This window comes from Coturnix japonica, chromosome 3 (genome assembly GCF_054131305.1).
Source record: "Coturnix japonica strain WE chromosome 3, WE-NBRP24, whole genome shotgun sequence".
In the NCBI taxonomy this organism is placed as follows: domain Eukaryota; kingdom Metazoa; phylum Chordata; class Aves; order Galliformes; family Phasianidae; genus Coturnix; species Coturnix japonica.
The window spans coordinates 91597950-91612049 of record NC_140665.1 but is presented as its reverse complement, the minus strand read 5'-3'; the positions used below and the strand labels follow the sequence as shown (position 1 = coordinate 91612049).

The 14100-nt window shown below is 44.6% G+C and overlaps 1 protein-coding gene across 3 annotated transcripts; it reads right to left on the bottom strand.

Moving 5' to 3' along the window:
- Positions 1-491: 491 nt before the first annotated feature.
- ATP6V1C2 (ATPase H+ transporting V1 subunit C2) lies at positions 492-12990 on the bottom strand. Of its 3 annotated transcripts, none has more exons than XM_015859424.3 (13): positions 12883-12990; positions 12290-12448; positions 10712-10779; positions 8224-8309; positions 5151-5245; positions 4607-4698; positions 4182-4280; positions 3186-3254; positions 2723-2815; positions 2401-2494; positions 2006-2103; positions 1534-1663; positions 492-856 (listed from the first exon to the last, which is right to left on the bottom strand). In XM_015859424.3, exons 2-13 carry the CDS (start codon positions 12416-12418, stop codon positions 761-763), a joined length of 1149 nt encoding a protein of 382 aa, XP_015714910.2. In that variant the 5' UTR covers positions 12419-12448; positions 12883-12990; the 3' UTR covers positions 492-760. The 3 variants fall into 3 exon arrangements, with proteins under 3 accessions (XP_015714910.2, XP_015714909.2, XP_015714911.2); XM_015859423.3 differs by lacking the exon at positions 12883-12990 and adding an exon at positions 12562-12881; XM_015859425.3 differs by lacking the exon at positions 12883-12990 and adding an exon at positions 12539-12646.
- Positions 12991-14100: the final 1110 nt, after the last annotated feature.

Here is a 14100-nt window from a genome sequence, read left to right as displayed (position 1 = left end):
ATGGCCTTTTGTTGCTCTCCGTGTATTGTGTATCGGTGTCCAGTAGAATGACCCTCATGTGATCAGTTTGTTTCTAAGTAAGGAATGAAGGAACTGAAAGTTCCCATCCTTTCAAGGAAATAACTTGAAATGGAAGTACAGAATCTGCTGTTGGTCTGAGCTAGGATCTGTGTAATAACTGCTGGCAGCCTGACCACTGATGCGGGGAAGGAAACCTTCAATTCTACATTGTCCCAGCTCTTCTAACAGACGTGTTCTAACTGATGTGTCTTGGCAAAGCCTGAACTTGTGAGCACTTGGAACCACAAGTCTTCCTCCAGTCAATCTTTGAGTCTCTTTCTTCTTAAGGCGTTTAAGGAAACAAACAGAAGCCCTGAGGCTTTGCTCTGATGCTTTGTCCTTCCTTTTTATTTCTTTCCTGGTTGAAGTTTGCTTTGTTACAAAACCAGTACTGTACAATTAGTAGAAACACGAGCCACCACACCAAAAAGTAGCCACAAAATGGTTTAATTTGAAGTCCGATAGATTCCATCTTTGTAACTTACCAAAAAATAATAAATATTACCATAGTACCACCTGCCTCTGAAACATGTTTTTATAGCTCTATGAACTGGAGATGTTTGAAGCCACTTAAAAAATTACTGCAAGTGTTAGGAAAATCTTATTCATCAGCATTTCAATTTGACTTTCAACAGCTAAAGATTCTCTTCCTATAACATTTGGGTCTTGACAATTGATAGATGAAATGGTTGGTTTGTTCTTAACTGCCATCGAGAAGACTGAGGTCGATCTTGAAATAGACGTAAGGGTAGTATTCTTGATTACTCAATTGTAAACCAGGGATGTCTATGCCAGGCTGCAAAAGGAAACAACATGACTTCAATATCAGTGTAAGTCGTGCTGTTCCAAGCTGAAGCAGATTGCTTGCTTCACTGAGGTGGAATGGAGTCTTGTACTTGTTGTGCATGACAGAATTGTCAGAGAATCTGCTGTTTGCTTGGTGGTTTTGGTAGGCTGCCTATCACAGTACTCATATTCCCTTTGTTCTCATTGGCTTGTGCACTGGGAATCTTTTGCTTGCCTGGTTTTAGGCAGTTGTAAACACCTGGTTCATCTATAAAGGTGTACTCAGGACCTGGGGAGCAAGTATTGCTGCCTGGTGCAGTGCTGGGTTGAGATGTTTACTCAGTGACAGCCTCCTACAAAGGAGGGAGATCTCATAGTCCCAGCATTTGTTTTACATCAGTTCTGGTGTTGGCACTGAGCTGAATGCATAAAGCTTACCTGGAACAACTGCCATGTTTCAGGCTGGTAACTGTAAGCATCACGTGCTTCAACAGAACTGTAAGCACACTCTGCAACTCTCCATGATAACCTGACCCTACCCGACCCTCTGATCCTTTCCGTAACCACCAGGAATTAGAGCTGTATCCAGGGATCCTCACACTGCAAGATGTGATGAGATGTTTGCTCCAACCCCTGGACTAAACTGGGACAAGCTCCGTTACATGCAGTTGTATTCCAGATACATACATCCATTATACTTGCTGCTGCAACTTCATCTAGATGTTTGAAGGCCACATTTAGGACGTCTCTCAGGCGTTTCACCGACTTCCTATTTGGCTGCAGCAACATGGCTTGGAAATTCACTGGAAGGCCATACCTGCAAACACAGCAAAATACCCCATCGTTTTCCAGGGATCGCCCCATTCCTTACCTGCTCTTCTCCCTCCTCGACCTCCTGGTGCATTCCCTAGTGGATGGTTTGTGTAGTGCACGGTCCCAGTTGTGCTGTGCTGCCTTTTTCTCTATAAACACTTCCATTTGGAAGCCTTAGGGGGATTAAGCACCATTATTTTAGCTGTAAGTGGCCCCAAAGAACCATCTCATCAGCTTTACATGTCATCTGTACCATCTCCTGTGATGTAAACCCCCTTCAGTGAAGTGAGCTGGTATTTGTCATGTTTGTCGGGAATCTGCCAGCACTGCCTCTGTCCCCACGTACCTCAGGACTGATTCAACAAAAACTCTCAAGGCTTTCACATGAATCCAAGCCACAAAAGCTTCACTGAAGTTCACTTTCAGCCAGCGCAGTAACGGGCCCTATAAGAACAGAAGTAACAGCGCTGATTCCCTCTTTGCTGCATGACATGGCTCTACTGCTAATGCCATTGAAGGCTGCTGAGTTAATTCTCAGGAAGGCCATTATGGCCCCCTGGTAGATCAGAAACTTGTGTGTCCTTGGACAAATGGTCTTATCTATCCCACACCTCAGTTTTCAGTGCTGGATGGAGCTCATAGGAATCTACTGGGATCAGGAAGCCACTTATAAGTGAGACCCCTACACACAGGTAGCAAAGGCTGTCAATATAGCGGCCAGCAACTTGATGTGCTACTTACATACTGCTGTTTCTTATCAGAAGCCAGCTTCATCAGCTCTTCCTTTTCACATTTCAGCTCCTTCTCATCAAAATAAAACTCTCGAACCATGAACCTACAATTGAATGACATTTGCTCTCACAAGCCATAGTCCAAGCAGTAAGAACAAATGTCTCTTTTTCCTCTGATGAAGCAAGATGAGGAAGTTTTGAAGATGCTGGTCCTTTTAAAGGTTCTATAGTGTGGGAGTCGAAGTCACCTCCAGAAAGCAAATGTCCTGTTGTCTGTCGCATGAGAGAAGGAAGAACAGTTGCTGGATCCCTTGCAAAGCGTGACTGCTTACCTGTTCTCTCTAGCTTTAGCCTTGAAGTCATCCATCACTTTTCTAAACAGGGTGACGGTAAAGAGTCCTCCCTCGGCATCCTCAGCAATCATTCTGTGAGAGGGAAACATCCCTGCTGTGAGTCGACACGGCCAATCTCTCATACTCACTTCACCTTTCTTCCTCTCGTTTATGAAGCTGAACAATACCTCGCTTTTCGAGGCAGATGTGGCTTACAGAGGGAGCAAAGACTCTAATAGCACCAACCACGGTGTCTCTGATGCAGACAGCCTGCTTACGCACATGCTTTTTTTCTGTTTCCTAATACATTCCCCTGCTTACATGTTTTTAAGACAGTTGCACAAAGCTTTCCTCTCTCTGTGCTTTCCTGTGTATTAGTCAAGTGATTCTGGATCAACTTGAGTGATAGATATGGCAGGGATATCTGCAGCCAGCAGGGACCTTAATTTGGGATGTCACTTACTTGGTGGAGCGAGGCACTACCATATCAGACAGGGATTCATAGGTCTTCTGCCACTGTATGTAGCTTGATCTTTGAGCAACACAAAGGAAAGGAGAGTAAATAAATGCAATATACCAGATAGAGAATGTGTTGATAAAAATAATGAAGCTAATTGCCCAGAGTGGGAGCTCTTTGTGATGGGCTGTGTGATGGCAAATCCTCTTCTGGCCTTTCCTGTCCTAAATGAGTAGCTAGAAAGAAGCTTCCCAATGTATCACCCTCAGTCCTCCCTCATACTGGGTTCTGGGATGAGGAAGTGTGAAGCTGGAAGTGGAAAGATTGAGGCTTTTGGTTTCCATGTGTCCTGTGTTCTAGGAGCTCTACACAAGTGTGTCATGGTCCAGTGCTGATGTAGTGCAATATTGGGATCAGCACTGGAAGAATGGGGCCAAGGGAGGGGTAAGTTTGCAAAAGTGGGATGTGTTTAGAGTGGGAACCCAAAAGGAGTTGGTAATAAATTCAATAAACTTACCTAGAATAGCTTTTTGTGACATGTTTTTCAGATGGAAAAGTGATGGCACTGTGTGTGCATGTCAGAACAGTGTTGTACTGAGAGGACAAGTTTTGTGTAGGCTTTCAGAAGGAAAGATACCTTGCACCTTCACAACTGATGGCCATGTCAATTATACTATATGCAGGCACTTATAAATACGTGACCAGCAGAGCCCTTGTGAGTTTGACATGGCTGATTCCTTTTATAAACTGTCTCAGCTCCAGTACAAATCTGTTCTGCCATGGTGTTGGGTTTATTTTAACTCCTACCAGGAGACTGAGAACCTGTTCTGTAACATTTACACACCTACATCCCACTTCTGTTCTGCTCTGAGCTTGGAGCAGTCTGTTCCTTTTGCTAATGGATCCACCTGCTCTCCAGACACAGCACAGATCAGCTGCCCGCATCCAGCACTCAGACCCAAAACTCAACATCGCATCAGTGTGCACATGCCATCGCCTTACTTTGGCACCACGACGAGCAGTGTGATAAGGTACTCAGAATTCAGAACAAAGTCTTCTTTATGCACAATGTCTGCAAGCGTCCGAGTCAGCAAGTTCCCCCTAAAGCAAACAAGACAAAGAAAAAAATGACATTAGCAGGAACCCAGTAGGAGCACACCAAAGGCACTGCGATGGAGATATGGTTGCCAGCAGTGCATACTACAGACACAAGAGAAGAGGCCGAATGCCAGCTCACTACAACCTCCTTTCAGGAAGCTATAGAGAGCAATGAGGTCTCCCCTGAGCCTCCTCCTCCCAGAGCCAGGCACTATGTGTGCACCCATAGCAGCACACACAGTTCACTGCACAGCAGTAGATGAGGCACGCACTGCTCTCACGTCAGCCATGCAGCATTCCAGAGCTCAACAGGCACACGCTGTACTTACACAGTTTTTTTCTCCAGGCTTTGCAGGTTTCCTTTAATGTTGTTGTACGCAGCAGATCGGGTCTTTAGGTCTGCTTCTATCTGAGTTACTTGCTAAAACAAAGTACACAAAGTGAACTGAGAAACTGCTTGAGGCATCGTCCTTGCCTTCCTCCTCCTACCTCTGCACTGCAGAGAGGTAACACAGCTGTCAGCCCCTCCTAAAACCATCTGAACGCAGCCAAGAGGGAGCCCACTTCAGTTTTAGCGGACTAAAACGTAGCATGTATCAATGTTGTCTAATAAATCTGATAAAGTTCCATATATTTATGGAATGAATAGGCTTGGATATCTGTCTGTAGATACAGATATATGGATATATATTGGTGTTATTACAGTAGAAGTTAAAATGAATCAACTGCTGCAGTGCAGTGAGTTTCTGAACATGCTCCTGCCCAAACCACAGGCAGAGCTCTCACTGACCGCTGTGATAAAAGAGAGCCAAAACTGACAAAAGACATGATTCCCCATTCTGAGATCTTCTTCCAACCTGGAGCACAGCTCACCTTTGCTAACGCTTCTGATATGTTCTTCAGTGGCTGCTTTATGGGATATTTGGCCATGTCCCATTCAAATCGGGTCAAGTAGCTAATCAGGTCAACTGGAAATACAAAGAAAAGTGTTACAGCAGACAGCTGACGTGATGGAAACTCAAGGCTGGGGTGGCAGCCCCCAGCTGAATCCTATGTAGAGCTTTGGTTGTCCCACCTTCTGAATTCTCATAGAATTTTGATCTAGATCAAATGCGCACAAATCAAATGCTCAATCTAAACATCTCCAAATTAAAGAGTAGTTGAAATAGAGGCACTGTTTGCTGCACATGGGCTTCTTCCCAGATAGGTAGGACGGAGAATATGTGGGAAGCTGCCATGGGGCAGAACAAACAGGGAGCTAAGGAAAGGAGGGACAAGTGGGGCTGCTCAGTGCTCCTCACTGCCTGGTGCAGAGTTAACCACTCCCAAGGCAAGGGCTGAACAGTTCCTTGTGGGTTGCACACAGTGTGAGAAGCACTGTATGAACAGAGATGGATGGGAAGGAATGTGAAAAGTTGTTTAAGTTGTTAAGTTGTTTAAGTTGTTAAGTTGTTTAAGTGTACCACCCCGCCTCGTGTGACACCAAACACCCTGCCAGGGCAGCGCTATCCTTTCCATGGGCTTCTCTCACCCCACATCAGAGTCAGTTTACCCTATTAGATTTCTGAAGCATGGAAAGTCTTATGGAAGGAGGAAGACAACTTCTTATCAAAGGATGAACTGAACAGAAGGTAGAAAACACTGGCATGACCATGTTCTCCCTCCCAATGAAAGCCACTGTGCAAAGCTCCCTCACATTCAATGCACAGATTAAGCCCTTCCTGCCAGTGCATGACCAGGAAGCAGCAAACTCCAACACAGGGAGAATGTGGGAAGGAAGTAAAGCAGATATGAAGTTCTTACAATTTTGATTCTGATTGCACGACCTTCAGTTTTAGGGTCTTTTTGCCATCCAAAAAGGGAGATAGAAGAATTCTGTGTTCATAGGATCATAGAATTACCCAGGTTGGAAAAGACCTTGAAGATCATCAAGTCCAACCACAGCCCAACCATAGTACCCTAACTCTAACATCCCTCTGCTAAATCATATCCCTGAGCACCACATCCAAACGGCTCTTAAACACATCCAGGGATGGACGTGTTGCTGCTGGTTGTGAGGAATGTTCTTGGATCGTAACGGGGGAATCCTAAGTATATATATATTTATATATTAAAATAGCTTTATTTATTTTTAAAGATGCAATCAACAGTCTTGACAAAGTCTTAGATATGACTCCTTTGGATGACCAAAGGACTGAAATTAGTAGCAGATACAAGAAACTTCCACATCCTTCTATTACAACACATGCGGAGTCGACAGGAAAGGAAAAGAGCGTAAAAAGAGGAAAAAAAGGAAATAAGTTCAACCTGTTGTTTCTCAAGTCATAGAGATATCGTGATCAAGCTACGAGGTTGTTACTTGAGAAATCCATCGTAACATGATCACTGTATCTCTACAACCAGACCAAGACTTGTTTCTAGCACTACTACACCCAAATGCATGCTTGTAGCAACACTGCAATCAGCAATCCTCAACATACTTTTCAGACATTTCATTTTATCCTTTCGCCCTGTAACATAAATAAGTGGGATTATTGTACTTGGCCAGTAGCTGCACACGTAACAAGCCAGTCTAATTTCATGCACAAAGGGAGTTTCTAAAAGGACTTTCCCCCCACCCTATGAAGATGGGGAAGAGTCTGGAGGTTGAGGTGTGCAAGGAGTGGCTGAGGCCCCTCAGTGTGCCCAGCCCAGAGCAGAGGAGCTGAGGGGGGGCCTCATGATGGCTGCAGCTCTTCATAGGGAGTACAGGGCAGAACTGAGCTCTGCTCTCTGGGACAGCAAGAGGGCCTGAGGGAACGGCATGGAGCTGTGTTAGGGGAGGGGCAGCTGGGGGTTAGGGACAGGGTCTGCACCATAGGGTGGTGGGCACAGAACAGTCTGCCCAGGGCTGTAGGCAAGGCCCCAAGTGCCAGAGTTCAAGGAGCATCTGGACACTGCTCTCAGACACGGGTTGATTTTGGGTGGTCACGTGTGGAGCCCCATGACCCTTGTGGGTCCCTCCCAGGTAGGAATGTTCTGTGTTCTAATAGTGAGCTCCAGTCACCTTTCACCTTCAGAAGTGTCCCTGCCTGCTCTTCTCTTCTGCTATACAACAGCTGCCAGTCAGAGCAGAGGATCACAAGGGAAACCAAAGAGAAGTTATGTGTGATGGGAGCAACAGTGTACATCTCAACAGCCTCTGGCATGACCCTGTGAGTGCAGCCTGGCTCCCTAAGGAAGCAGCATATGGGCAGGGCAGTGACAAGGCCCTCCCCTTGCAATCGAGATCTCACATTCTGCTGATTGCACAAGCCTGCAAGACCTCACCGCCTACCTGCTGTAGAACAGCACCACAGATCCACTAACAAGAAGTGCATAGGCCAAGTGAGAACAGGAAAGTCCTCAGGCTGTCATTGTTACTGCAACACTGATTGTAACACAGTATTTCTGGTCTTGATGCTCCCAACAACTCATAACTCCCCAGCAGTCTAAAACTGTTGCACTCAGCATCCACCTGTGATGTTAGAAATCCACAGCTGACAGAGAGCAAGTTCTATCCCAGCACTGCAGCAAGGAAAGTAAAACACTACTATAGTATTAATCAATTCCGTGCAGACTTTTAGGACATGATTTAGCTGCCTAGAAGTGATCCAGCCCATGGAGGCAAGAAAGAATGCTAGGTCATTTTAGGAACGTCTCCTGGTTTCCTCCTCACTCCTCAGCTCTGGTGTTGGAAATATTTCTTCCACAAAAGACTATCAGATACTGAATATTGTCCTGGAAGCAAAGCTGCAGCTGTATAGAGTTTCTATTAACTCTGTAATGTGGCTAGATGTGCTCTTGGAAAATATTCCTGATGGTTGTCTTCTCTAATGGGTGAGTGTTTCAATTCTGAATGCTCATATTCTGAAGCAAAATACGGGCAGCATCAATGCATTAACATGTCCACATTCACAGCACCTACCTCCATTAGCCAGAAGATTTTCCTGGACTTTATCTTTGGAGTCCTCCATAACTTCTCCTATATACTGGACTATTTTCTTAATTACGCTTGGGTGTAACAAGAGAAGCTTTGTTAGTAAAGAAACAACACAAATATAAAACAGATACTACAATGATCTGATAAACACGGAGATACCCACACAAAACACTTCTGAAGCAAGGCAGGTAAATTTGCAACTAAAACGACAATAAACAACCAGCTTAACTCTGGTTGAAGATCTGCTCATGGGATGCTAAATAAACCTTTGCAGTTGTTCTTATGACGCCAGACAGGAACAGTTCAGAATCTAGGCTTGATGCACTAGATAGAGCCATGAAAGTGTTACTGTGCCACTACTTAATTACAATTATTTTAGTTATAAAAGTCAAACACTCTTTAAGTAAAGCTGAATATTAACCATCACTCCCATTGGGGGCACAGAAAGCCGCAGGTAGTAGAACCCTGCAGTCTCCAGCCTCTGCACAACACCCTGCAGACATGGGATCTGAAAAGTGCTCAGGTAGGAGTAATGGATGGGAACGTCAGCTTTAAAAAGCACCACATTATCCCACAGCGACATGGAAAAACACTCCGCCTCCCTGTGTAAATAAATAATAAAAGTACATGGAAACAATAGATCCTGCAAACTCCTGCCCCTTCTCTGCTGTCCTGGCAGGAGGCAGCGCTGACAGGTTTGCACTGCCTTTATTGGCAGTCCTGTTTATCTAGCAACAGTGCAGCAGGTAGCTACCTCAGAGGAGCAGGAATGTAAATGTTCAGGTCATTTGAACAGGCTTGAACTCTCCTGATGCTGTTTTCTTTGGCTAAGTACAAGCGTTTGGTATTTTAACCCTTGAATCTCAATTTACATACTCAAAATCTTGGGCATCTGTTTAACACAAAATGATGTCATAATTCCAATTCATTTCTCCTGATAATTCTTTGCTATTACCCTCCTTTAATCTATTTTTCTTGTTTTTAAACTCATTTTCCTTAGTTTGAAATCTCATTGGTCCTTCTTCATTATTAGCTTTACAAACAAAGAAGACAAACAGGAGGAGTCCATATCCAACAGCTCAATGTATAAAAGCCTCTCTGACTCTTTTGCACAGCGCATACACCATGTCACACAGTAAGTGCCACTGCTGGCACTAACAGGACAATTAGTGGAGTAAAGTAGCATTCAGCTTGAACAAGGAACTATGTGATACCTTGCTGAGTTAAAACAAAGGTAACAGTGGGAACATGCCACCTAAAACTCCCCTCAGTGATCTTACTTGGACACTACAGCAGGCTTTGCAGAAGTGGGAATTATCCAAGCCCTTCCAAAAATCATTTCTGCGTGATTCCTTTATCCTTCAAACTCAGATCGCTCTGTTGCTTGGCTAAGTAGCTTTCCTCAGCTGCTGCCCAAAGTAGCTTTCCAACTTTACATTGGAATAGATAGATGGCATTGGCACTGTCTCGTCCAAGATTTACTCCCATTACCTTTTCACTCCAGCATGAACAATCTGCTGTATGAACCACATGCACAAACACATTTTCAAAGACATTGGGGCAGGTTTCCCTACCAGACAGGGAAAGTCACGATAGAGAAGGTCTTATTGATTAAGTATTAAGCTGCTCTGTGCTGTTAAATATTCTGAAAAGCAAGTCTAAAAAGATTAACATTGTGTGCAACCCAGTGATGAAATGTAAATCTTATTTCAGCCCCACCGTGGTACCAGCAAAGTCAGAGAACTATGCTATGTTTATACAAACTGCTTAACATAGGTTTGAACAGCTTATATCAACACCTCTGTATGCGTTTGTACCCACCAAACAATCTATGAGAGCACAAAGCATATGCAGACAGGCAGCTCCTCACTAGGCCTGGCTAGGGGAGAAAAGGCAAAAAGCCCCACAGCTGTATGCAAAGTTTGCTTCCAAAGCAAGAAGTTTCATCAATAAAGTCTACTTTGTGCCATAAAGTATCCTAAAACCTGGCACTTCCTTAGCATTCTGTTCTCTATTATCCTTTGTCCACCCAGGTCAGTTTGGCCTAAAAGGCAAACTTGGCAGAGATCAACAAGGAGATCATGTGAGTCTCCCTGCATAAATGGGCTTGACATAATGCCAGTCAATACTGTGGCTTTCCAGAAGTTAAAAAGACTGAGAGGAAGAGGACCCGATTTCATTCAGAAGAAATTATCCCTTATATCTCCTTATAACTCCAATATCTGGTTAAAAAAAATACTCAAGAGAAATATTCTGGGAAAAAGAAAACTGGGGATGGTTTCATATTCTCTAAATACTGCTTCATTAAAATTTCTGGATGGGGGGGAAGTTGTTCTTCAAAAAGAATATAGAAAAAAAAAACACAGCTGTTTAGTCTGGGTTAAACCAACTCTCAGGTGAATCCAAGGACACACCAACCCATACAAACAACGCCTCTTCTTCATTTGTAGGTAGTAAGAAAGACCTATTTTACCTTTCAGCAAAGGTATCGAGTTTTCCCAACTCATCTGACAGACCAACAAGAGCGTCCAGTGTCCCCACCTGTACAAGAGATGAGAAGCAGGTGAGAAATGCACGTGTCCAAGGCTTCTGTCAGCAGTCTTAGGGACTTTGATTTGTGAATTCAACAGTACTTCAGGACATTATTCACTCAGTGGATAATACAGCAATTCCCTTTCCAAGCCCCAGGCACAAAAAGCCTTTTCCAATAAAGGAAAAAGTGCATATGATGTCTCGAGATCAAGCACCCATGTCTTCCTTCCTGTTTTCATTCCTGAATCATTGAGTAGCGTGGACTTTTACCTAACAAAATAGGGAGTAGAAACGCACACAGCAAACACACAAAACAAATCTAATGTACTGAGAGAACCAAGGGAAGCAGAATGTATTCTCTGCATCCTTTCCTATTGCCGAAGACTAAGCCTTTCAGGACATCATTTTCCCCAGGACCAACATCTGCTTTTTGCATGGCTCTGTCGCAGTCATAGTTCTATGTTTATGGTACTGCAATACATTGCCAAACCTTTACTTGTGACATTGCCAGCTCAGCATTACAATGGGTCAGGCTGAAGGAGAACAGAAGAAACAAGTCTTGCACAGAACAACGAGCAGAACACAAAGATCTGGCTGTATGGTCTGATGATGTCAATACTTCACTTCCCCCAGTGTCAATGGACTCACACCAGCACTAACCAGGCTGGTGGCACACAGATGGGTAAAATCACAGCAATCTCAGGTGCATGTGTAAAAAGCAGCATGTGCAGTCTGCGGCACCCATGTGCTACTTCAGCAGGTTATCACTTGAGAAAAGGCCATGCTCCACTTTCACTTGCATCTGTAAGTAACTGGAATAGCTCAAGCCATAACTTAATCTCTGTGGACTAAAGCCAGACCCTGGCTGCACCACGTGTAGCTTTGTAAGAGATGAGTGATGGTAGCTCCCCAAGGAACCAAGTACCACACTTATTGCAGCTCCACTGACTTCAACGAAACTTATTTAGACTTCTCATAGATGCAAATGAAATAAAAATAAAGTGCAGATCTTACAAAAGAATCATTAAAGAAGACAAAGATGTATTTTAAAAGAAGTCACAAATGCTCTTCCTATTGATACGAGGCTATAAAGCCAGTAATATAGCTGAATATACACACATCCATCTCCTATAGAGTAATGTGCACTATATAGGGCTGTTTCCTCCGTCAGTGGTCTCACTGGAGTACTTCTAGATTCTGAGCTGCTCCCCATGCATTAGCAATTTGAGTTGTACAATGCTGTGTGACTTTTGTGATTGCAAGCAAAGGGTACAGCAGATGCAATACATTGTATTTAACCAGTCACCTTCACTCCTCACACATGTATCCTTCCCACATGAAAGTCATCTTCAAGCGAAATGACTCTTGTCCCTCCCCAGTCAGTAGCCTGAACACAGCTCACCCCCAGTCACAATCTTTTTCAGCTCTCTGAAATGATAAATCTCTTGTTTATCCCAGAAATGCTTAGTCCTGGCTGGGGATGTTTTGTCACCCACACCCAAACCCCCTCCTCGCTTACCTTTAAGTCTGGAATATGAAATTTGCTGTTGCTGGACAGGTTGGATTTGGATGTCACCGTGTTCATTCTCTCCCATGCCTGAAGGTTGGTTTTATCTCCCGGGGCAGAAATCAGCCAGAACTCCGACATGATCCAATACTTTCCCTTCACTCCTGATCACTGTAGAAACACAAAGCAGGTGAGAGGCTAAGAAAAGTAATGTGTAGAATGTGCTCTTCCCTAATAACCAAAAGAGCTGGAGTCGATTACTGATCTTCTGGAGGCATAATTACAGTGAGTCACTCCAGTCTCAGCCTGAAACAGAACATGACCTTCTCCACAATGTCACACATACAGCGCAGCAGTTCCTCCTTTCTCAGGGTTGTTCCATCCAGTTGCTGAATGAAGAACCAAAGCTCTCTCCTCCCCTTTCCCTCTCCTCCCCGTCCTTTTGCACTGCACCCAGTTCAGTCCCCATCTCCACTGCGGTCCCCATTGCCAGGCAGACTCCAGTCACAAGGATGTAATTAAGGACTTCTGTTTGATCAATATCAGCGCTCAAATATTTGGGCAAAAGTACAAGCGAGATGTATAAAGTCCTATTCTGAACTTACAGGCTGCTGCACAGCGGGCGGCTCCCGGTGATGGGGCGGGGGGTGGCCGCGCTCGGGGCGGTGCCCGGGGCAGGGCCGGGAGGGAGGCGGGAGGACAGCGGGTTTTCCTCTGGGTCTGCTCATATTTCTCTGTACCGAATGTAAATGAAGTTCTCGAGACATTAAAGAGAATGTCATTCCACCTGCACACACACACACACCACCACCCAAAAAGTGTCTTGAAATGAGAGGGTTTTAATTGCTGGATGGCATCTCCCCTTTCTGTACTATCAACTCAGCTTGGTGTTGGCTGCAAACTTGTTGAGGGTGCACTCAATCCCATCATCAATGCAATTAATAGATATTGAAGGATACCGGTCCCAAGACAGACCCCTGAGTGACACTACTTGTGACCAGCCTCCAGCTGGACTTTGGCCTTTGACTGCAACCCTTTGGCTTTGGCTCTCCAACCAATCATTCACTTAATAGTCCAGCCTTCAAATCCATATCACTTCAACTTAGAGACAAGGATGTGGTGCGGGGCCACATCAAAAGCCTTGCACAAGTCCAGGCAGATGATACAAGTTGCCTTTCCTTCATCCATCAGTGCCATCGCTCCATTTTAGAAGGCCACCAGATTGGTCAGGCATGGCCTGTCTTCATTGAAGCCATGCTGCCTATCTCAAATCTCTTGCTCATCCCTCCTGTGCCCTAACATGGGTGTTACCTGGTGTAGGGTGCTTTGGCAGGGGGTTTGGACTCGATGATCTCTAGAGGTCCCTTCCAACCCCTACAATTCTGTGATTCTGTGAACATGTTTTCTAGGAAGATCTGTTCTATGGCCTTCCTAAGCACAGAGATGAGGCTCATGGGCCTGTAGTTCCTTGGGTCTTTCCTTTGAAAATGGGAGTGATGTTTCCCTTTTTCATGTCACCAGGAGCTTCAGCAGACAGCCATAACTTTGCAAATATAATAAACAGAGTCCTGGCAACTGCATCAGCCAGTTCCTTCATGACTCTGGGATGCATATCATCAGGCCCCTAAGTAGTAATGCTAGATTAAGTGTCTCCAGCATAAGGCTGAAGCAGCTGATGGGAAGATGTCCTCAATAACAGCCTTGGACTTGGATAGTCGTTCCTGCATCATGTTGCTAAGGGAAAGGTTAAGGTCTTAGACTGTTTTATGTTTTTATCCTTTTTATTTTCCCCCCATCATACACTTTTAGGCCTGGATGAAGAG

Bases quoted from the DNA above. Each gene is read 5' to 3' on its own strand.
- ATP6V1C2 (XM_015859424.3), bottom strand. From the start codon at position 12,418: ATGTCGGAGTTCTGGCTGATTTCTGCCCCGGGAGATAAAACCAACCTT. The intron at 10,780-12,289 runs GTAAGCGAGGAG...TCTCTTGTACAG, and splicing joins TTCATATTCCAGACTTAAAG to GTGGGGACACTGGACGCTCT. The intron at 4,281-4,606 runs GTAAGTACAGCG...TGTTTGCTTTAG, and splicing joins AGCCTGGAGAAAAAAACTGT to GGGGAACTTGCTGACTCGGA.